Consider the following 24077-nt stretch of genomic DNA (forward strand, 5'->3'; position numbering starts at 1 on the left):
CCCCGCCCCGCCCCGCCCCCCCGCTGGGCAGATCGGCCGGCGAGCCAGGTGCGCGGCGGCCGGGGCGTCGTTCGGACCCTGGGCCGCTATGGGGACCCCGCAACGCCACTTCGAAGCCTACCTGGCCCAGCCCGGCTGGCTGGGCGACGCGCTGGGGGCGCTGGAAACCCAGACCGGCGTCAACAGGTCTTACCTGGCCACAGGTGAGCGGAGACGACGGCGGCGGAGCGCTCCTTCCTGGCCCCGTTCCGCCCGGGGGAGGAAGGAAACTGCCTGGGGAGGGGGGCTGCCTGGCTACCCACCCCCCCGGAAGGTAGCGGAGCCCCTCTTCTCTAAATGGGCAGGTGGGCTTCCCTCCACAGATCGCGATCCGGGATCCTTTCTCGTTCCCCACCCCCCTCCGCTGTAGATCCGCGGATCTGTAACGGATTTGCCTGGCTCCGTTTGCGGAGCGCTGCCGAAGGAGAAAGCGTTGCCCTCCATATGCCTGGATAGCAAGATCTCTGAGCATGTGCCGAGTGCCTTCTTGCTCTCACTCCCTGCCGAGAGGTTGCAAGCCGGGGTGGGCTCCACCCCCTCCCAACCCCTTGCTTCTTGTTTCAACAGGCGTCCATCTGTCTCTCTCTCTCTCTCTCTCTCTTGGGGAGGGGGCAACAGGTGTCCAGCCCCCTGCTCCTTTTCTTGGTGAGGGTGTGGGGGTGTCCACCTTTTTATTTTATTTGAATTTATTTGGTTTATCAATTGCTTACAAGATAATAGATACACGTAAAAACATAGTTATCAATACATGGACACATATAAGAAAAATAAAAGAAACAATAGGACAGGGACGGTAGGCACATTGGTGCGCTTATGCACGCCCCCCTCACAGACCTCTTAGGAAAGGGGTGAGGTCAATAGTAGACAGTCTAAGGTTTAAAGTTTTTTGGGGTTTGGGGAAGAAACCACAGAGTCAGGTAGAGGATTCCAGACATTGACCACTCTGTTGCTGAAGTCGTATTTCCTGCAATCGAGTTTGGTGCAGTTAACCTTAAGTTTGTATCTATTGTGTGCTCTTGTGTTGTTATGGTTGAAGCTGAAGTATTCATTGACAGGTAAGTCGTTGCAATGTATGATTTTATGTACTATACTAAGATCAGACCCAAGGCAGCTATATATCTTAATCACCTATATGTTAAATACCGATATCCTTAATCCCTATTTTTATTTGATGGGATTTATCATGGGGCGTCTGTTCCGTCCGACTTGGAAAGCCAACCCACACTTTATTTATTTTATTTATTTATTTATTTTATTTATTTGATTTGCCAATTGTTTACAAGATAATAAGTATAAGTGTATACATAGTTGTGAATACATGAAATGGGTACATATAAGAAAAATAAAAGAAGAATAAGAGAAACAATAGGACAGGGATGGTAGGCACGTTGGTGCGCTTATGCACGCCCCCTACAGACCTCTTAGGAAAGGGGTGAGGTCAATAGTAGACAGTCTAAGGTTAAAGTTTTTGGGGTTTGGGGAAGAAACTACAGAGTCGGGTAGAGTATTCCAGACATTGACCACTCTGTGGCTGAAGTAATATTTCCTGCAGTCAAGTTTGGTGCGGTTAACTTTGAGTTTGTATCTATTGTGTGCTCTTGTGTTGTTATGGTTGAAGCTGAAGTATTCATTGACAGGTAGGACATTGCAATGTATGATTTTATATACCATGCTTAGATCAGACCGAAGGCGGCGTAATTCAAGGTTTTCTAGTTCTAGAATTTCAAGTCTGGTGGCATAAGGTATTCTACAACGAGTAGAAGAGTGGAGAACTCTTCTTGTGAAATATTTCTGGACTTTCTCAATTGTGCTAATATCAGATACGTAATGTGGGTTCCAGACTGATGAACTGTATTCGAGTATTGGTCTAGCAAATGTTTTGTATGCTCTGGTTAGTAGTGTGATATTACCAGAGAAAAAGCTACGTAGGATTAGGTTAACAACTCTTAATGCCTTTTTGGTTATGTAGTTGCAGTGGGCTCTAGCACTTAGATCATTAGAGGTGAGTATTCCAAGGTCCTTTACAGAGCTTGGGTCATCAACAAGATCTTGACTATTCAGCTTGTATTTTATTTTCTGATTATTATTTTTTTGCCAATATGTAAGACAGAGCATTTATTTGTTGAGATTTGAAGTTGCCATTTGTTTGACCATTCTGATACATAGTCAAGATCTTTTTGTAGGGTAGCAGTATTGTCTGTGGTATTGAACAGCTTTACATCATCAGCGAAAAGAATGCAATTGCTCTTAATATGATCACAGAGGTCATTTATGTAGAGTATGAAGAGAGTTGGTCCTAGAACACTGCCTTGGGGGACACCACTATTGACAGGTACAGAATTTGATAGGACGCTCCCAATTTTGACCATTTGTTGTCTGTTTGCCAGGAATGCTTCTATCCAGTTATTCAGTTGTCCAGAGATACCATAGGATTTTATTTTTAGGAGTAGTTTGTCGTGTACCACTGAATCAAAGGCTTTACAGAAGTCTATGTAGATTGCGTCTATTGCTTTGCCCTGGTCGAGTTGTGTCGTCCATATGTTTTTGCAGTGTAAGAGTTGCAGATTACAGGATAGTTTTTTTCTGAAACCAAATTGTTTATTGGAGAGTAAACTACACTGGGGTAGGTAAGAGGATAAAATAATAACAGAATCAGAAGCCAGTTGGAAGGGACCTTGGCGGTCTTCTACTCCAACCCCACAACCCCAGGCAGGAAACCCCCATATCCAATGGATGTAGTAGGATGGAAAGAGAAATAACCGTTTTCCTAATGGAAAGGGAAAGAGGAGTTACATGAAAACGGACTTGGTTGTCATTAGAAATGTGGAAAAAAAAATTGGACAGGCTTCCTCCCACACCCACTCAATTGGGGGAGGGGGTCTTCCACCTGGATTGTGGTATGGGGGAAGGGGCATTCAAATAGGCTTTTGAGCCTCTCCCCTGCACTCTCCCACCACCCACGAAAGAGGTGTGTGTGTGTGTCTCTCTCTCTCTCTTTGGAGCCCTTTCTTGGGGCTTTTCACTTCCATTGTTACAACCAAAGCTTGTGGGGGTTTTCTTTCATATCCAGGTTTGTGGGCAGCCAATGTAGAGCGAAACCAGGCAGGGGAGGGAACCTGGTTCTCGGGGGCGGGGGCTGGGAGTCGCCCTGACAGACTCTGCAGAAACCGTATTTAATTTACATGATAGCCATAGTGGGAGGGGGAGGGGCCTCGAGAGGTCAATAAATACTCACCTTAGCCTGTCTCTGTGTTGTAATGACGAGGCAGTCGAGGTGTTTGATCATGATCAACTGATTAATGATGATCTTTATTGGAATCTAGTCTTGCATTTATACACATTTTTAGTTATCCTCCAACATTGGTTAACTTTCGTTTCTGCTTGACTTTCGTTATTGTTCAGCATAGTAACTAATACAATTAATGATCTCTAGTCAAAGTCCAACATATGTTTACTTCCTCTCCTTTAGATGAGTAACTTTCTTTGCCTGAGTTGTATTTGCTTGGAAACATTCTTTTCTCTGAGGTTTGCCATCAAGATAAAGACATTCCTGCAATTACAACTCTACATCTGTGTCCAAGGGGGAAATTGGAAGGTTTTTGAAGATGGCTGAGGAGGACCCCAGCCAGCCCCCTCAATTCTAGCTTACAGGGTTGTTGTTGTTTTGCCTCTCCAACCCAGGTCCGTTCCTGGCCGCTCCTCTATCCCATTGCAATTCTATAGCTCCATATTATTTATTTTTCTTACATGTATCCTTGTATTCATAACTACGTTTTTACTTATATCTATTATCTTGTAAGCAATTGACAAACCAAATGAAATAAATAAAAATAAATAAATAAAATATTTTATTAAGGTTTAATTAATGCCCACATGCCATACACAGACACACACACACTATGTATGTATGTATGTATGTATGTATGTATGTATGTATGTATGTATGTGTATGTAGATGTAGATGTAGATGTTTCCTTAAGTTTTCGCGGGTACTTACATGTATGGTATTCAGCTTTGTTCGGGTATTTTCCCAGGTCATTGTAGTTGTGCTTTTAAAGTTGTAGCAACGTTTCGGCAGAATCTCATCTGCCATCATCAGTATGTATGGTGTTCGTCTGTGCACATACATGCATACATGTAAGTACCTGCGAAAACTTAAGAAAACAAATACACACACACACACACATACATTTACATATATATACAGGTATATGTGTGTGTATGTATGTGTATATATGTATGTGTGTGTGTATACACATACATTCATGCATATATATATATATATATATATATATATAGAGAGAGAGAGAGAGAGAGAGAGACAGACATATATACAGACATATACACATACGTACACACACATATATACACATACGTACATACACACACACACATAGACAGACAGACAGAAACACATACTGTCATGCCCCCGTCAGAGTCCGAATCCGAGGAGGAAGACAGGCTCTGTTGGCTGTGGAGGAAACTGGGGAAGGGCAAAATCCGGCTGGGCAGAGCAGGGAAGAGGTAGAACAAGGGAGAGGGAATTCAGAGGAAGACCCAGGCCCACCTGCCCACCCACCCTTCATCCTAGGGCACGCAGGGAGGAACGGAGAAGGGAGCAACGGGAGTTGTGTGGCTTATGGGGGAGGAAAGGGCCCCAATTCCCTTCACAAGGCACAAGAAGTTTAAAGGAGAGACAGATGGGAGGGGCGTTTGTCGGGAACAAAGTTTATCTAATGTTTATCTAACATTATATTTATCTTGAGTTTTATCTAATGTTTATTTTGCTGTTATCTGCGTTCCTGGCATCCTCCTGGCATCCTCCCAACTGCTTTGATTTACTGCAGTGTTATTTCACTTCTGCAACTCCTTATTGTGCCCTACTGGATTCATTACCTTATCTTATCTTGCTGAATTCATAATTTAAAGTTTTCAGTTTACAATGTTTGGATTGGAATATCTGCAGCCAAAGGCTGGTGCAGGTTCCTGGGAGAGTGGTTCTCCTGACCAAAAGGTAACTGGCACATTGGGGGCAAAGTTGGAGCTAATTAAAGGGACCCAGACTTATTCTCTAACTGTGTTGCCTTTGTGCCACACCCCGGGTCATCACACATACATATGCATACCTATACACACACACACATACATATATGTATATGTGTATGTGTATGGCATGAAGATACACACATGTGTAGGTATATCTTCATACAGTACATATATGTGTGTGTGTGTTTATCTTCATACAGTGTGTGTGTGTGTATAGTGTACATATACATATATATATAAACAAATGATGGTATTCAGCTTTGTTCGGGTATTTTCCCACATCAATGTAGTTGCGCTTTTAAAGTTGTAGCAACGTTTCGGCAGAATCTCGTTGCTACAACAAAACGTTGCTACAACTTTAAAAGCACAACTACAATGATGTGGGAAAATACCCGAACAAAGCTGAATACCATACATGTAAGTACCTGCGAAAATTAAAAAAACATAAATAATATATATACAAACAAAAAAATCTCCACACTACTAGCCAGGCAAACACCTGGGCACAAACAGATCCCCCCTGATACCTCCAGCTCAAACACACCCCAACCAGGCACCCAGATGAAACCTAGCTTCCTAACTAATGATAGCCGTCCGTTTACTCGGAGCCAAGCTGCACTAAAAGCCTCCAATACAGGAACACAATGTTGCCAGCCAACCAAGACACACAAAAAAAGCCACAAAACAGACAGAAGATATTCGAAACACCAATCAAGCAGAACACAGCAAACTCCAAGACCAATAAACACAGACCAAGACTCCCAACCAATCAGGATGAAGAAAAAACCATTCTGGCAGAGCAATAGGCTAGCCCCAAATTTAAAACTGAAACAACTGTAAAAGTCTGACTCACAGACGAACACAATACAGAAGCCTGATGATGGCAGATGAGATTCTGCCGAAACGTTGCTACAACTTTAAAAGCACAACTATAATGACGTGGGAAAATACCCGACAAAGCTGAATGCCACACACACACACACACACACACACACATATATATATACACATATATATACATATATATACATACACATATATACACATATATACATATATATACACATAGATACATATATATATATATACATATACATACACATACACACACACGCACACACACACAAAAGTCTTTAAGTTGCCAACTTTGGAGACCTCTGCTTTAAGCCATGATGAGTTTTCTTAATGCCGACATACTTTTTCTGTGACAAGCTAACCGGATCCGCCTCTCGTGCCTCCGAAATGCCCCCCAAAATCAAAAGCCTCTTTTAGGGAATAAATAAACCCTGGAGCCGCAGCAATGGCAGTAATCCTCTTTGCTCCCCCCACCCCTGGAGAATATCGACTGGCATTAAGCTCCTTCCATGTGTTTAAAAAAACAAACAAACTTTAAGCCAGGAAGAAGAATATAAATTGTGCCTCCTAGGTTGGTTGCCATCTACAAATGAATCCTAGCTAGGGCCGGATGTGACCTTTTGAGGTATTTTAGTCCAACCTTCTGCTCAAGCAGGTCTCCTATTGTGTCAGACAAATGGCTGTCCCATTTTTTCTTTTTTTAAAAAAAAATGGAGCACACCCACAACTTCTGGTGGCCAGCTGTTCCACTGGTTAATTGTCCTCATTGTTTGGAAGCTTCTGCTTAATTCCAGGTCGCTTCTCTCCTTGATTCATTTCCATCCATTGCTTCTCGTCCTGCCTTCAGGTGCTCTGGAAAATAAGTTGGCCCCCTCTCCTTCTCTGTGGCAGCCCCTCGAATGCTGGAATACTTCTACCATGCCCCTCGTAGTCCTTGTTTTCATTAAAATAGGCATACCCAATTCCTGCAACCATTTTTCGTATTCGTTTTGGTCTCCGGCTCCCTAATCCTCTTTTCTGCACTCTTTCCAGAATCTCAACAACTTTATTTTTATATTGTGGGACATAATAGACAGAATAGCATAACAGAGTAATAACACAGCTGGAAGGGACCTTGGAGGTCTTCTAGTCCAACCCCCACCCACCCCGCTCAGGTAGGAGACCCCTACACGCCATTTCAGAGAAATGGTTGTCCTGTCCAATCTCTTAAAAGCACCCACAATTTCTAAAGGAGAATTATCCAGTGATTAATTGTTCTTCCCGGCAGGAAATAAATTTCTCCTTAGTTTCAGGTTGCTTCCTTCCTGGATTGGGTTCCCATCCGTTGCTTCTTGTCCTCCTTTCAGGTGCTTTGGAGAATAATTCAATCCCCTCTTCTTTGTGGCAGCCCCTCAAATATGGGGACACTGCTATCGTGTCTCCCCTAGTCCTTCTTCTCGCTAGACTAGACATACCCAATTGCTGCAGCTGTTCTTCGTACGTTTTAGCCTCCAGTCCCCTAATCCTCTTTGTTGCTCTTTCTCTGCACTCTTTGCAGAATCTCAAGGTCCTTTTTAATATCATGGCGACCAAAACTGGACACAGATCCCAAGTGTGCGGCCTCCCAATATAAAGCGGTACCATCCCTTCTCCTTGTTCAAGCTTCAGAGATGCTCCGTTCTCCTGACACATTCTCCCTTATTTTTTGTTTTTTTTTGGTCCAAGGATTAAATGTTTTTTTTTTAGTGGTAAACTACATTGTGGCCATGAGTTCCACTGGCCCCTGCTTTGCAAACACTGTTTTTTTTTTTCTTCCTTGTCTGTTCCCCCTTTTCCCCCTTGCAGGGAAACCTGTTGCCATTCTGAACCCAGCCAGGCAAAGTCGGCCGTCTGCTGATGAGGCCATAATCTGCTTGATCCTCATTTTGCAAGAATAATCCTGTTCACAGGATGCTGTTGAATATTCAGGGCCCTCTTGAGCTATTTAATTCCACAGCAGCTCAGATGACTTTGTTCTCTAGTTGTGGAGAAAGCAGAAATAATGTTGGGCAACTCATAAGCGCGCAGGCCTGATCCTCCGATATCACAACCTCCTCCTATTACAATTATTGAAATGGGTGGGGAACGATGGGCCCCTCATGACTTTTGGACTTCAACTCCCAGAATTCCTGAGTCAGCATGGGGAACGATGGGCCCCTCATGACATCCTCGACATGACATGGACTTCAACTCCCAGAATTCCTGAGTCACATGGGGAACGATGGGCCCCTCATGACATGCGGACTTCAACTCCCAGAATTCCTGAGTCAGCATGGGGAACAATGGGCCCCTCATGACATGCGGACTTCAACTCCCAGAATTCCTGAGTCACATGGGGAACGATGGGCCCCTCATGACATGCGGACTTCAACTCCCAGAATTCCTGAGTCAGCATGGGGAACGATGGGCCCCTCATGACTTTTGGACTTCAACTCCCAGAATTCCTGAGTCAACATGGGGAACGATGGGCCCCTCATGACTTTTGGACTTCAACTCCCAGAATTCCTGAGTCAACATGGGGAACGATGGGCCCTTCATGACATGCGGACTTCAACTCCCAGAATTCCTGAGTCAGCATGGGGAACAATGGGCCCCTCATGACTTTTGGACTTCAACTCCCAGAATTCCTGAGTCAACATGGGGAACGATGGGCCCCTCATGACTTTTGGACTTCAACTCCCAGAATTCCTGAGTCAGCATGGGGAACGATGGGCCCTCATGACATGCAGACTTCAACTCCCAGAATTCCTGAGTCAGCATGGGGAACGATGGGCCCCTCATGACTTTTGGACTTCAACTCCCAGAATTCCTGAGTCAACATGGGGAACGATGGGCCCCTCATGACTTTTGGACTTCAACTCCCAGAATTCCTGAGTCAACGTGGGGAACGATGGGCCCTTCATGACATGCAGACTTCAACTCCCAGAATTCCTGAGTCAGCATGGGGAACGATGGGCCCCTCATGACTTTTGGACTTCAACTCCCAGAATCCCTCAGCCAGAAATCATGCTGACTCAGGAATTATGGGAGTTGAAGTCCACCAGTCATCATTCCCCAACTAGAAAATCAAGCTACAGGTCGCCCTCGGATTACAACCGTTCATTTAGAGACCATTTGAAGATACGGCGCCACTGGGGGAAAAAATGACTTGGGCTGGTTTTTTCCATCCACACTTGCAGCCTCTCTGCGGTCATGTGATCAAAAATTTGGGCGTGGGAGAAACTGGATTCGCTTAACAACTGAATGGTTCACTTAACAACCGCAGGGATTGGCTTAACAACGGCAGCCAAAGATGTCGTAAAAATGAAGCACAACTCCATCTTTCTGTTTAGTTGTATCCCTTTATTATGTTTACAAGCAGCCCAAGAGGGCGAATACACCCAACACATCTTCCTCTTCCTCTCGGCCCCACAACCACAACCACGTGAGGCGGATTGGGCTGAGAGAGAGCGAGAGAGCGAGAGGGACTCGCCCAAGGTCACCCCAACTGTCTCGCTTAACAGTGGACATTTCGGATTCCGTTCTCGTCATAAGTCGAGAACTCTTATTTTTCTCCCTGTTTTTTTTAAATGCACCTGTGGTGCTAACCCTGAGGTGTCAAACTGGATTTCTTGGAGGGCCGGATCAGCATGGTAGTTAATGAATAATCAGAGTTGGAAGGGACCTTGTAGGTCATCTAGTCGAACCCCGCACCCAAGTTGACCTACAAGTTGTCCGCGCCCTCCATTTTGGCTGGCAGGGTGCTGCAGGAGGCCGTCCAGGCCAAAAATGGGCCGTGAGGGGGTCACCCACAGCCCCCCCCCCACACCCTGTTTTGGCCAGAAGGGTGCTGCAGGAGGCCGTCCAGGCCAAAAATGGGCCACGCTACCCACCCACCCCTGCGTCCCATTTTTGCCATCAGAGGCACTGTGGGCCGATCCTTTGCTATTTCCAGGCGGCCTCTGCATGCCAAATGTAGGCATCCAACTGGCCAGACGTGGCCCCTGGGCCTTGAGTTTGACACCCCTGTGCTAACCCCTAAATGGAGCTCTCTTTTTTTTCCTCAAGTCTAAGATGAGTGGACTTCAATTAGATAGAATAGAACATAATTCTTTTATTGGCCGAGTGTGATTGGACGCACGAGGAATTTGTCTTTGGTGCAAATGCTCTCAGTGTACATCAAAGAAAAGATACATTCGTCAAGAGTCAAGAATCATCAGGTACAACACTTAATAATGATAGTCATAGGGTACAATAGAATAGAAGAATATAGGAATAGCATTTAAATAGAAAGGGATGGGATGGAACAGGATAGAGAATAGAATAGAAATTAGAATAGAATAGAAATTAGACTAGAGAATAGGATAGGATAGGATAGGATAGGATAGGATAGGATAGAATAGAATAGAATAGAATAGAATAGAATAGAACAGAACAGAACAGAACAGAACAGAACAGAATAACAGAGTTGGAAGGCACCTTGGAGGTCTTCTAGTCCAACTCCGCTGCTTAGGCAGGAAACCCTACAACACTTCAGACAAATGGTTGCCCAATCTCTTCTTCAAAACTTGCAGTAGAACACAGGTGGTCCCATCCTGACTTATAACCACAATCACCTCCCAGAATTTAGGCTGTTTAAGTGAGAAATCCATTACGTAAGCCTGGCCCCGTTTTGCGACTTTCCTCGCTGTGTTTGTTCAGGGAGCAGTCGTTAAATGAGTCACACAGCCATTAAGTGAATCTTTGTTTCCCCCCCGTTGGGCTTTGCTGGTCTCAACAGGGAGGAAATTGTCTCCCCCAAACCTGGGGGATGCTGCGACCGTCGTAAATTCGAGTCGGTTGTTCAAGCAGCCAAACGTCTCTCCCGCAACCCTGGGGATGACGGGGCGACGGTCGCTAAGTGTGAAAAACGGCCCTGAGCCTCTTCCCCCCCCCTCCCAGTGCCATCGTAACTTTGAACATTCATTCAGTGAACCGTTGTAAGTCGAGGACTCCCATTAAGGTGGGTTGAGCTGTTCCTGGCCAAAAGCCTATCTGATAAAAACTGGCCTCGGGTTGCAAAATGGGGCTTTTACCTCCATCCACAATTGAGAAAACAACTGGGGTTTTTATTTTATTTTTATTTTTTTTGCCTGAAGGACATGGGAAAACTGGAATATCAGGTTCGACATAAAGCAAAGCCGTGTTGCAACGGCCATGATATAATTAACAGATTAACAGTGTTGGGAGGGACCTTGTAGGTCATCTAGTCCAACCCCCCACCCAAGCGGGAGACCTTACACCATTTTGCAGGTTAACGGAGTGGGAAGGGACCTTATAGGTCATCTAGTCCAACCCACCACCAAATCGGGAGACCTTACCCCATTTCACAGGTTAACGGAGTCGGAAGGGACCTTATAGGTCATCTAGTCCAACCCCTCTGCCCAATCAGGAGACCTTACCCCATTTCACAGGTTAACGGAGTCGGAAGGGACCTTATAGGTCATCTAGTCCAACACCTCTGCCCAATCAGGAGACCTTACCCCATTTCACAGGTTAACGGAGTCGGAAGGGACCCTGTAGGTCAATAAAACACAACAAAATACCAATGTTAAAAAGATTTGTATTGAGACCCCAGTATCCGGGTGCCCAGAAGGTAGATCTTTTCAGGGGTCACATTTGTAAAATGGAAATATTCATTTTCTAAACGGCCAAAACAAAGCAAAACAAAAAACCCCAAAGATCCATGCAGGATGTCGGAAAAATGAACTTGAAAAACGGGCCTGCCCTTTCTTTTCCTGGTGTCTTGATTTAGCGTCCGTGTTGAGCCGGGGTGAGGCTGCCCTTCGGTCAAGCTGGCCCTTGCTCCTGCCCTCCCCAATGAGGTTAACAGGTAACAGATTAACAGAGTCGGAAGGGACCTTGTAGGTCATCTAGTCCAACCCCCCCTGCCCAAGCAGGGGACCCTGCTGCCATTTCTGGCAGGTTCCCAAGGCCAGACCCTTAAATTCATTTCCAGGATGTTTTTTGGGTGGGTGGGTGGGTGGGCTGGAAAGGTCTCCTTTGGGTCCTGCCTTGAAGGTTGGCTTGGAGAAATGGGCCAGCGCCAAGGCTGAGCCGTTTGCAAACCGCTGGACTTTGGCTCCGGGGACCTTTGGCTTGCTGGGGGTTTAACTGGGGAGGGGAAGTTGCTGACCTTGCAGGGCGGCTGGACTTGGCTTGAGCCCCCCCCCCCCAGTGGCTGCCCTGGTGGGAAGGGGCCGGATTTGCCTCCCTGGCATCGGGCAGCCCTTCTTTTCCTCTTGGCACGCGGAGGGCAGGACGGTTCTGCCACGCTGGGGGCCCTTTTCCCTTCTCCTTCTTCCGCCTCCTCCCTCTTCTCCTTCTCTTTCCACTTCTCCTCTTTCTCCTTCTCCTTTTCCTCCCTCTCTCCTCATCTTCCTCTTTTTCCTTTCTCTTCCTTCCACCACCTCTTCTCCCTCTCTGCTTCTCCTCCTCTTTCTCCTTCCTTCTCTTTTTCCTTCTCCTCCTTCCTCTTCCTCCTCCCCCTCCTTTCTCCTCCTAGCTCTTCCTCCTCCCTCTCCTTTCTCCTTCTTCCTCTTCCTCCTCCTTTCTCCTTCTAGCTCTTCCTCCTCCCCTCTCCTTCTCCCATTTCTTTATTCTATTGCCCCTCTTTCCTTCTCCTCTCCTTCTCCCCTTCCTCCTCCTCCTCCTCCTCCATCCTCTCTTTCTGCTTCTTCTTTTCCTCTTTCTCCCTCCGTCCTCCTCCTCCTCTTTTTCTTCTTCCCCCTCCTTTCTCCGACTTTCTCTTCCTCCTCTTCCTCCCCTCTCTTTCTCCCACTTTCTTCTATTCCCTTCCTCCTCCTCCCTTTCTGCTTCTCCTTTCTCCTTTTCCTCTTCCTCCTCCTCTCCCTCTTTCTCTTCCTCCTTCCGTCCTCTCCCTTTCTCGCACTTCTTCCTTCTGTTCCTTCCTCCCTCCTCCTCCTCTTCCTCCTGGCTGGGGATTCTCGGAGTTGAAGTCTACACATCATCATAAGTTGAAGTCCACTACCAGAAGTTGGGGGCCCACACATTTTCAACTTTATTTATTTTATTTTATTTATTCCTTTATTTGATTTGTCAGTCGCTTACCAGGTAATAGGTATAAGTAGAAACATGAGTAAGAATACAGGAAATAGGTACGAATCAATGGGGACAATAGGACAGGGACAGGAGGCAGGATGGTGCACTTATGCATGCCCCTTACAGACCTCTTAGGAATGGGGTGAGGTGGATAGTGGATCGTTTGAGGTTAAAGGAGTAGGGGGAGGTTTGAGGATGTAACTACAGAGTCAGGTAGTGCTTTCCAGGCATTGACCACTCTGTGGCTGAAGTCCTACTTTCTGCAGCCAAGTTTGGAGCGGTTAACCTTGAGTTTGTATCTGTTGTGTGCTTGCCAAGGTTGAAAGACCTTGGCTCAGACCCTGGTTCAGAATCAAACCCACGTCTAGGGGAGGCCTCTCTTGGGAGGGGGGTGAACACACAAAGAGCCCCCTCCTCCCCGGGGATGCCATGGCTACGGAAGGTTAACACAAGGGAGCAACAATGGCCTAGAATGGAAGCTTGGGCCCAGAGCCGTGTGCCTTCTCAGCGGGCCTCACAACTCATCCGAGCAAGTCAGCCCACTGGTGTCCGCAGAAGGCGAAAGTAAGAAAGTAAGGTGACCTTAATGAGATCATCAGATCGTTATCGGTCACCTTGCAGCTCTTTGATCGCACACGCCAAAAAAAAAAGAGAGAGAGAGAGATTTCGCAGCCCTAGCTGGTCCCGCACACACCCTTGTGTGCTTCACACACCTACACAACTTCTCTCTTGCCTCCCGTGTCCCAGGCTCAAAGGGCTGGAGCCCAGCCAGCTCCTTTTCATCAGCCCTTTGGCAAATATTGTTAGATGATTTTTTTTTCCAAAGGGGTGTGTGTGTGTGTGTGAGAGAGAGAGAGACAGAGAGAGAGAGAGAGAGAGATCTATTGTGAATGAAGGCAACCGATATATGTGTCCCGGGATAATGTGGCAGGATCTAATCTGAGTCGGTTGGCTGGGACCAGAAGTTTATTCTTCCAAGTTGTTCCATGTTGGAACCCATCCATGGGAAACTTTTCTCTCTGCCTTCGAGATGGATGGATTTGTGCGCGTTTGTTAGCTGTCAATAAGGGTGTGGATGACTGGCTATTAAGTCATTAATTGTTCTTTCCTTGTGCCCTTGTGCCCCGATATAAGCTGTTTGTAAATCAGTACTCCTGTTGACTGAACTGTTTCCCAGGCTTCCATCTTTTCTCTGGCTACTTTTGTCCTTGCTCGGCCGACAGTCTTAGTTGTGAAGTTGAATGTGCGTCCTTGTTCATGGCAGTGTGAGGGTCCCAATGAGTCTGGGGCTCCGCGTCTGACCACTAGCTTATGTTCTCGCAGTCTGGTGGTTACTTCTTCCCTATCTGTCCTTCATAGTCGCAGGGCTCTCTCTGTCTCTGTCTCTGTCTGTCTCTCTCTCTCACATCTATCTATCATCTATCAGTCATTTATATCATGTATCTATCATCTATCTCTATCTCCATACGTCCATCTGTCTGTCTATATCCATCTATTCTCTACTATCTGTCTTCTAACTCTGTCATCTAATTATCCATCAGCTGGTATATCTATCTATCTATCTATCTATCTATCTATCTATCTATCTATCTATCATCTATCTATCTATCTATCTATCTATCTATCTATCTATCTATCTATCTATTATCTATCTATCTATCTATCTATCTATCTATCTATCTATCATCTATCTATCTATCTATCTATCATCTATCTATCTATCTATCTATCTATCTATCTATCTATCAATCTATCCATCCATCCATCCATCCATCCATTCTTCCATCTATCTATCTGTCTGTCTGTCTATCTATCTATCTATCTATCTATCTATCTATCTATCTATCTATCTATCTATCTATCTATCTCTCTATCTCTCTCTCTCTCTCTCTCTCTCTCTCTCTCTCTCTCTCTCTCTCTCTCTCTCTCTCTCTCTCTCTCTCTCCCTATCATCCATCCATCCGTTTTATCTATCCATCACGCCTTGGTCTTCTTTCCCACTCGCTCCTTTGGTCCACCCCTAGCTTTCCACCCCTCAACAGAGGTGGTATTCAGCCAGTTCTGACCCCATCTCTTCTCCGCCTCCCATCGAGTCCCAGCTGATCGGCTGGGTCTCCTTTGGTTGCCCTGCACAGGAGAAGGGAGCTGGAAAGCAGGTTAGTGGGCTGGGGGAGGCAATGGAGATTTTGCAGTATCCTTCCCCTGGCACACCCACCAAACCACGCCACGCCCACTGAACCGGTAGTAACAAATTTTGAATCCCACCACTGCCCCCCTCCCCCCAAAGTGCTTGAAATTTCAAGAGGCAACTGGACTCTCCCTCTGTTTTCCCTCGAAGGCCTTTCGCCTCTCCTCCTCGGAGCTTCTCCCGTTCTGAAGTGAAGTGGAATGGCAGAACCGAACGGGAGAAGCTTCTCGGAGGAGAGGCGACACGTCCTCAAGGGAAAACAAAAACAAACCAACCAAGAGGGGTCCAGTTGCCTCTTGAAAAAAGCACCTTTGGGACAACTGGCTGAGAATCTCGGTAGACGTCCCCCTACCCCGCACACACACCCCCTGTTTGGGCGGATGGTGCATCCCTCCCAAGGCTGAGCGCTCTTCAAATAGTTCGTTAAGCTCATTATCCACCCGGATCACCAGATCCCCAGCCTGCAAAGAGGTTTACATTCTATATATATATATACTGTATACACACACACACACACACACACACATATTTCCAGCCACATGCACATCTGCTTCATTTCCTTAAAACTTTTCATTTACTTTCTAAAAAAAACCTTTCCCGGGACTCCCTCTTCTCCTTAACTCTCCGAGGTGTTTGCACTGAAATGCAAACGGCTCAAAACAATCGGTCAAGCAATTTGCAGGCGGCGTAATCAACATTACACCTGTGAGGAAAAAGGGAAAGTGTGGTAGCAAGTTGGTTGAAAAAGTCACAGCAGCCTTTTTTTTTTTTTTGTAGAAGTCGAGAATGAAAGCGACTTTTGGGCAGAGCCCCAAAGACACAAACAAAAATATTCTTGGTTTTTAACGGACTGAATGGAACGGAATGGCTTTAGACCCTGGGCAGGGGTTATATATTGTTGGCCTTGCTGTTATTTTGGAGCCAGCATTTGGGTCCTTTATATTGTATATTGAATTTATGGGGTTTTAATCTTCGTTGCGATGCCCAGAATGACTGTGGTGAGATGGACAGTTATAAGATAGGATGGATGGATAAGAGGGAGGGAGGGAGGAAAGGAAGGAAGGAAGGAAGGAAGGAAGACGAAGAAGAAGCAAGGAAATGGAAAGAGGGAGGGAAGGAAGGAAGGAAAGGAAAGAAGCAAGGAAATGGAGAGGAAGGGAAGGGGAGAGGAAGGAAAAGGAAGGGAAGGGAAGGAAGGAGAGAAGCAAGGAAATGGAGAGGAAGGGGAGGGGAGAGGAAGGAAAAGGAAGGGAAGGGAAGGAAGGAGAGAGGAAGCAAGGAAATAGAGAGGGGAAGGTGAGAGGAAGGGAAAGGAAGGAAGGAAAGAAGAAAGGAAGAAAAGAAGGAAAGAAGAAGCAAAGAAATTGAGAGAAAGGTAATGGAGATGAAGGGAAGGAGAGGGGAGGAGAGGAGGGAGGGAAGAGAAGGGGAGAAGAAGTAAGGAAATGGAGAGGAAGGGAAGAGGAAGGGGACAGGAAAGGAGACGGGAAAGGAGAAGAAAGGAAAGAAGGAGAAAGGAAGGAAGGGAAAGCAAGAAAGAAAACTTTCTTCTCTTCGTTCTGCTCAGTTTTGTCTTTTCTGCCATAAAATTGCGATGTTTCCTATCCCTCCCCCACCCCCTCAAATCCCCCAAACAGCTTCTAATCCAGGCCAGGCCTCCTCGCCCCGCTGAGATGGCTTGGGATGGAAAACCTCCTAATTGGGCATCAGCTCTCCAAGGCCTGATGCGTCCTGACCTGCTCCCCGAAGGAGGCCGGGGGGAAAAAAGCTCAACCCTGTTTCTTCATTATGTCTCTTGCAGGTTTCCTGGGTTTCGTGGGACTCTACCTGATGTTTGGCTACGGGGCCTCCCTGATCTGCAACCTCATCGGGTTCCTCTACCCAGCTTACGTCTCGTAAGTCTGTCCATCCCCTCCTGTGAGGAGGGGGGCGTACCTGTCACAATGCGCGAGGCATCCCTGCTTCATTGCACGGCTGGGCAGCTGCCTGCCTGGTGCGGGGCTGGCAGCTGGCTCGGTCGTCCCCCTGTGGCGGCCTGTTGGCCACTGGCCCTTCCGGCAGCCGAATCAGAGGAGGAGGAGGCAGAGTGGGAGGCAGAGTCAGCATCAGAGCTCCGAGGGTGAAAGAGGGAATGGAGCTGGCAGAGAAAGAGACAGAGGTGGAGACTGGGCCGTCCGTCAGCCCTCCAATGGTGAGTCAACAGCCCCCACGTCTGGAAGTGGCTGATGCCGAAGAGGAGGAACAGCTGGGTTCAGTGCCTGATGCATGGATGTGCAGAAAGCAGAGGAGAGGAGAGGAGAGCAGTGGAAATCTATGGGCCGGTCCTCAGGACGGAAGAGCCACTGCTGCTAACGAGGCCCCACCCTAGCTCTGGGGATAAAAGGCAGGGGGTGGAGTTGAATAGCTCAGGAGGCTCTCTGGAAGCTGAAACGGGGCCCGTTTCTGGACTTCCTGAACTTCCGGGAGGCCCCCCTTTTTCGCCCTTCCCGAGCCCCTGTGCATGCCCTGCACTTACCTGCATCCAAAACAGGCTGTGTGGGGACTCCGGGGAAGGGGAGGGGCGGGGCGGGTAGGGCCAGGTGTCAGGATTCCGGCAGTTACCCCGTTTTTAAATCATGAGCCTGGAGCCAAACTTCCAAAACTTCCAAAGGATTTATGGGAAGCTAAACATGCCAGCACTGCCTGCGTGTAGCCGACTCTGAAACACATCATTCCCTGTCACCCTTGACCCTGGTTTTCCCCCCCACCCCCTGGGTGTATCCTAATTCATATCCTCCAATGGGACACATCCATAGGCCAGAGTCATCGATCAAGCTCTCCAGTTAGAATTTTGTGCGGCAGAAACTTCAGTCGCCTAGTTACTCTCTTTGGAAACATTTATGGAATGCACTTTTGGTTTTGCAAGCTGCCGCACTACTCTTTCGGATCTCTTTCCCCCTCTCCCTTTCTGTTGACAATTCTAAAAAGACCCTAGAAATATTTTATGAGTTGACACCAAGCAGGAGTGGGATTGGGGGCTTCTCTGAACTGCGCAGAATCTTAGCGAGGGGCTCTCCCGAACCCCTGCAAATCCCCCAGAAGCCCACCCCTAATCGCTCCCCGTCTCGGTTTCAGCATCCGTGCCATCGAGAGCCCGGCCAAGGAAGACGATACCACCTGGCTGACCTACTGGGTGGTGTACGGCATGTTCAGCGTGGTGGAGTTCTTCTCCGACACCTTCCTCTACTGGTTCCCCTTCTACTATGCCGGCAAGGTATACGGGGAAGGGAGGGAGGACGAGGCGGGAGGGCGGTCCCCACCAGATGCACTCTGGGCATCGATCAGCGGAGACTCCTCGTTCAGGGGTAGTCTATCTGAGGATGCCAGTTTTGATGGCCAGCGTTGGGCTTCAGGCCTCAATGCAGGCGGAAGATTGGGTGCTCCGGGAGGGACTTCCTAGACATCCCCTTCCTTCCCGGGTGGATCCTAACCCCGCCGACCCTCCTCTGCTACCGGCCCCCCTCCCCCGCAGTGCCTCTTCCTGCTGTGGTGCATGGCGCCCTTTTCGTGGAACGGCTCGCAGGTGCTCTACCGCAGCTTGATCCGTCCGTGGTTTTTGAAGCACCACCAGACGGTGGACAGCGTCCTCAGCGACCTCACGGGCCGGGCTGCTAGCGTGGCCTCCGCCGCCTCCCGGGAAGGTAAGGTGATCACAATGTCCTCTGTTGTGGAGAGGTGGGGGAGGGGGAGAATCCATGGGCTTGCAGGCGCACTCGCAAAATGGAAGGCAGGATGTTCATGGTGGCCTCCCTGGCCTCCATGGTGGCTTGGATTCAGGGTGTTCCCACGAGGAAAAGCCGCTTACCTGGATTCCTGAATTTGATCCCCGTTGCGGTCAGCATTTCCTTGGCTTATTCTTACATGTCCTGAGTGTCAGGATTCCAGCAATCGCCCTAATTAAAATCATGATTCTTGAGCCAAGCTTCCAAAAACTGCAAAGGATTCATTAGAGGCGACATCCTGGCCCTGCCCGGTATGAAGCCAACTCTGGCCTACGTAATTCACAGTCCCCTGGGACCCTGTTTCCCCCCCTCCCCCCCCCTGGGGGTGTCATAAATCAGATTCTCCAACTGAGCACAGTTCACGGGGCTGGGTGTCATCAATCATGTTCTCCAACTAAATATATTCACAGGCAAAAGCTCTGGTAGCTTAGTTACAACCTTTTAAAGAGAAGAGTTGGAATGTACTTTCGCTTCCAAACACTGCACTGCTCTTCCAGATTTCCTTCCTCTCCCCTCCCCATTTTTTATGGCAACTAAAAAAACAGGCATAGGAATGTTTGATGAGTTGACACGGAGCAGGTGGGCACACCTGGAGACAAAGGCTAGGGCTGTCTGTCTTCCTGCACACACAACACATAAATAAAAAATTTTTTTTTTTTTTTTTTTTTTTTTGGGGATTTGTTTATTTTGCACACCTTCTTCTTGTGCCCAGGAAGGTATCCTGTGCCCCCAAAATGGGGCTCAGAGGCATTCTGGGAAATGGACGGGATGTCAGGTGGACTTAGAGCGGAGCCGGTTTTCAACTCTGCAATCTGCCCCCCTACACTTTGGGAACAGGGGAGGACACCGTCAAGGCTGCATGGTTGGGGACATTGATTTTGATTTTTTTTTAATTTGCATTTTGTTTTTTTTTTGTTTTTGCTTTTGATTTTGCTTTTGATTTTGTCATTGTTTTGGTTTTGGTTTTGATTATTCTGCTTTTACATTTTTTGTTTTTGCTTTTAATTGCCACGCATCTTGTCTGGGAGGGGTGACTCTCTTTGATCAGGGAAGGGGCATGGAGACTTTTATTTTTCTGCCCAAATTCCCAGTTTTGCCCCCACAGTCATGTTGGCTGCATTTTGATGACCGTTCTGCCAAAAATCGGCATGTCCTTCTGAAAGCTGCACCTGTGGTGGACCATTCACTTAACCCCTGCTGCAAAAGTTGAAAAAAATCAGGTCAATGACATGCCTGACCCATTTTTACGACCGATGTGAGTTAATGACCATCATGGGCAGGCTCCATGACGGTCATAACTTGAGGACTACCTGCATGCAGGCTTACCCATCAGCCACATCGTTTTTCTGGGTGGGATTTATAGACTGGAACGAGGCTCTTTTAAGATTGTGGGCTCCTTGGTGGTCTCTGGGCTTGGTGGTGTTCTTGCCGATCTTTCATTACCAAACTACCTAATGTCATCAGCACTAGGAGGGAGTGGGCTTTGCTCTCTGTTTATCTACGAGTGGCTTGCTCTGTCAGCGTTGGTGGGAGAATGTTTTTCCCCCTTGGTAGTTCCTTGATTAAAGTATGGCTTGATTGTTTGTCTTGTATTAAAGTATGGCTTGATTGTTTGTCTTGTATCGTCGAACCAGATGTAAATTTAACATCCGGTTCGTGCAAACCAGCCCGAACCGGATGAATCCCACCTCCTGCCAACAGTTCTCCTAGCCCAGAGACAGCACCTGCTTCTCTGGGATTCCTTGGTGTTCTGTGAGCTTGGTGGTTTTTGTTGTGGTTTGCTGGCAGCCTGTGCAGACCGGAGTGGAATTGGACAGTGGGGAAGAATGGGGACCAGACTGGGAGTCTGGGGAGGACTCGGACGAGGGTCCTGCATCCGATGCAGGGATGGGGTTAGGACCATCTGGGAGTGGGTTGCTGACTCCGGAGCCTTTGGAGTCTGGCAGCAGAGAGGCAGAGGAACGAGGGGAGCCTGTTCCCAGTGCGCATGTGCACAGAGCTGCCAGAAGGCGAGAGCAGCTGAGACTAATGAGGCAATTTGGGAATAAGTCTTGGAGGCGACATAATTCCAAGCGTTGAAATAAAAAGAGAATTGTTTGGACTAAGTGTGTGCTTAATTATGGTCTCAGGAAGCCTTGTTCAGAACAGTTTTCTTGCAGACCTTTCATTACCCAACTAGGTTACATCATCAGTGCTACACTCAGTGCCTAACACCATCCAGTGTTCCAAGGTTCTCTGGAGCCACATCAAATTGAAAAGTGGCTGGCTCTGGGCTAGGAGAACTGTTGGCAGGAGGTGGGATTCATCTGGTTTGGGCTTGTTTGCACGAACCGGATGTTAAATTTACATCTGGTTCGACAAACCGGTAGTTGAACTTTCCTCGTTTCCAGCTAAGCAATCTTCTTACATTTTCTTCTCTTTGTTTTTCAGGAGTCCTACCACGATCCCTGCAGGCAGAGGACTGAGTGGCGCCCTTTCGCCGATCAAAAAAAATAAAGGCTCTCCAAATTGGAGCCGGAAGCTCTACGGCAACTGTGTCCTTTTCCTTGGTCCCTGAGATGATTTCGATCTTAGTAATAAACCCTTCCAATTGTTTGCCCTCAAAACTGCAGATCCCATGCAGAAGCCCATGTCCTCCTTCACTGTTCGGTTTCCCTATGACCGTGATAGCAAACCTATGGCACGCAGAGCCATTTGTGTGGGCCCGCGAGCCCCAGCCAAACTTAGCTGCACTGTGCATGCGCACGCCTCCCGACTGATTTTCGGCCCGTTTGAGGCCTTTTTCGCCCTCCCGGAGGTTCGAGGGAAGCCTCTGCAGCCTTTGGAGGCCGAAAAAACAGGCCCGTTTCGTCACTTCCAGTATTTCCGGAAAGAAATATTGTGACAGAACGGGCCCGTTTTTCGGCCTCCAAAGGCTGCAAAGGCTTCCCTTGAGCTTCTGGGAGATCAAAAATCAGCTGGAAGGCGCACGCATGCAGGTAAGGGGGTGGGGGTATTGCACGCGCATGTGCAGGGGGGGTGGGGCGCATTGTATTGCGCGCGTGTGTGCTTTCGGCACACCACAACAAAAAGGTTCGCCATCACTGCCCTATGAATTGAGCTATCAGTGTGATAGCTGTTAGTCTCCAGATGGCCACTGGGTGGCAGCAAACTGGATTTCGTTTCTTAAAAAAATACCTTTGGTGCCATCTGGTGGTCAAGTAGAGATTTGCTGCAAATTCTAACAGTGAAATTCAACACAGGTAAGTTCTCGACTTACGACCACATTAGAGTCTAAAGTTTGCACAGCTAAACAAGACAGTACAGGTAGTCCAAGACAGTTTAATTGTTGAAGTTCCAGCAGCAGTCAAACAAGGGACTTATGGCCATTTTTCACACTTACGTCCGTTGCAGCATCCCCATGCTCACGTGATCAAAAATTCAGGCATTTGACAAGCAACTCGCATTTATGACGGTTGCAATGTCCCAGGGTCACATGATCCCCTTTTGCAACCTTTTCAGAAGCAAAGTCAACGGTGAAATAATCGGGTGACTTTAATTTAACAGCTGTGGCAATTCCCTTAACGGATGTTGGCAAGAGAAGTTGTAAAATGGGGCAAAACTCGCTTAAGCAATGTCTACCTTAGCGACATAACTTATGCCCTTGTTAGAGTCGGACTCTGAGGAGAGGAGGAACAGCTGATAGGGAGTGGAGGTGTGGCTCCGGAGGTTGTGGAGGAGGCTGGGGAAGGGCAGAGGCCGGCTGGGCTGTCAGAGGAAGACCCAGGCCCATCCCCTCTGCATCCTAGGGCACGCAGGGAGGAACGGAGAAGGAAACAACTTGGCTTACGAGAGAGGAAGTGGCCATGATCCCCTCATTGGCTGCAGCTGGGAGGAATAGTATATAAGAGAGACGATTACAACATAAGCGTTGCCAGAAGCAAAGCGTGTGTTATTTTGGGCTGAAGTTATCTTGGTTGGTGTCCTTCCAACAGACTCTGCCTTGTTATCTCCTTGAAGTTGGTAAATACTTATCCTGGTCCATTGTGGAAATTCCTTCATTGTAGTTTGTTTTGGTTTTTTTATTGCACCTCTATCTGCTCATTAAGTTCGGACTGTATTGCTTTCTTTTGAAGACTATTTTTGTATAAGTTTTATCTCCAACTGAGAATTATTGAACAGTGGGGCCAAGTTGGGGGCATTAAAGGACATTTAGTTACGTTTTGGATTTTGTTACATTTGGGTTACCCTCCGAGTCATCACATAACTCTTGGGCTCAATTTGCGGTCGTACGTTGAGGACTACCCGTAGCTCAGTTGAGTTTTGCCCCCTTTTACGATGTTCCTCGCTACAAGTCATTAAGCGAATCGCAGCAGTTAAGTTAGCCACCCGGGTTGTTCAGTGAATCGGGCTCCGCTCGTCAGTGCAAACCGTCATAAATACGAGTCAGTTGCCAAGCGGCTAGATTTAGATTACCTGACCACGGGGAGGCTGCAACGATCATAAGAGTGAAAAATCGTGGTAAGGGACTTTTTTCCCAGTGCTGTTGTGTAACTTCACATGGTCACTAAAGGAGTTTGGGGGTAAGTTCAGGACTATCTGGATAGGAAAAAAAGTCTGCAAGCTATTTTTCCCACCAGACACACACACACACACACACAAAACACAGATGGAGACGATATTGTGTTGATTACTTTCCTGAAATATCTACCAAACTTTCCTGGAAACTTAACAGAATAACAGAGTTGGAAGGGACTTTGGAGGTCTTCTAGTCCAGCCCTCTGCTCAGGCAGGAGACCATTTCAGATAAATGGCTGTTCAGTCTTTTCTTTAAAAAGTGGGGAAGCACCAGGAGACTGGGAGTTCTAGTTCCATTTTAGGTGTAAAAGCTGGCTGGGTGACTTTGGGCCAATCACTAGGAGACCATGAGTTCAAGTCCCACCTTAGGCATGAAAGCCAATTGGATGACTTTGGGCAATCACCGGGAGACCGGGAGTTCTAGTTTCAATTTAGGCATGAAAGCCAGCCTGCAGACTTTGGGCCAATCACCAAGAAACTGGGAGTTCTTGTCCCACTTTAGGCATAAAAGCCAATTGGCTAACTTTGAGCCA

The 24077-nt window shown here is 47.4% G+C and overlaps 1 protein-coding gene across 1 annotated transcript; it reads left to right on the forward strand.

The window, feature by feature from the left end:
* The first annotated feature begins 3 nt into the window (after positions 1–3).
* On the forward strand, positions 4–21519 carry LOC113427660 (receptor expression-enhancing protein 6-like). Its single transcript, XM_026690175.2, has 5 exons — positions 4–203; positions 17028–17121; positions 18341–18479; positions 18738–18906; positions 21418–21519. The coding sequence occupies exons 1-5, from the start codon at positions 89–91 to the stop codon at positions 21450–21452; spliced, it is 552 nt and encodes a 183-aa protein (XP_026545960.1). The 5' UTR covers positions 4–88; the 3' UTR covers positions 21453–21519.
* Positions 21520–24077: the final 2558 nt, after the last annotated feature.

This window comes from Notechis scutatus, unplaced genomic scaffold (assembly GCF_049901735.1).
Source record: "Notechis scutatus isolate UNSWTSFEM ecotype Mainland unplaced genomic scaffold, rNotScu1.2 NSCUSCF20, whole genome shotgun sequence".
NCBI classification, from domain to species: Eukaryota; Metazoa; Chordata; class Lepidosauria; order Squamata; family Elapidae; genus Notechis; species Notechis scutatus.

What these genes read in the sequence shown, in the direction of transcription:
- LOC113427660 (XM_026690175.2), top strand. Translation starts at nt 89, where the DNA reads ATGGGGACCCCGCAACGCCACTTCGAAGCCTACCTGGCCCAGCCCGGC. An exon ending in CTCTACCCAGCTTACGTCTC is followed by an intron (nt 17,122 to 18,340) that starts GTAAGTCTGTCC and finishes TCTCGGTTTCAG; the next exon opens with CATCCGTGCCATCGAGAGCC. An exon ending in CCTTCTACTATGCCGGCAAG is followed by an intron (nt 18,480 to 18,737) that starts GTATACGGGGAA and finishes CCTCCCCCGCAG; the next exon opens with TGCCTCTTCCTGCTGTGGTG.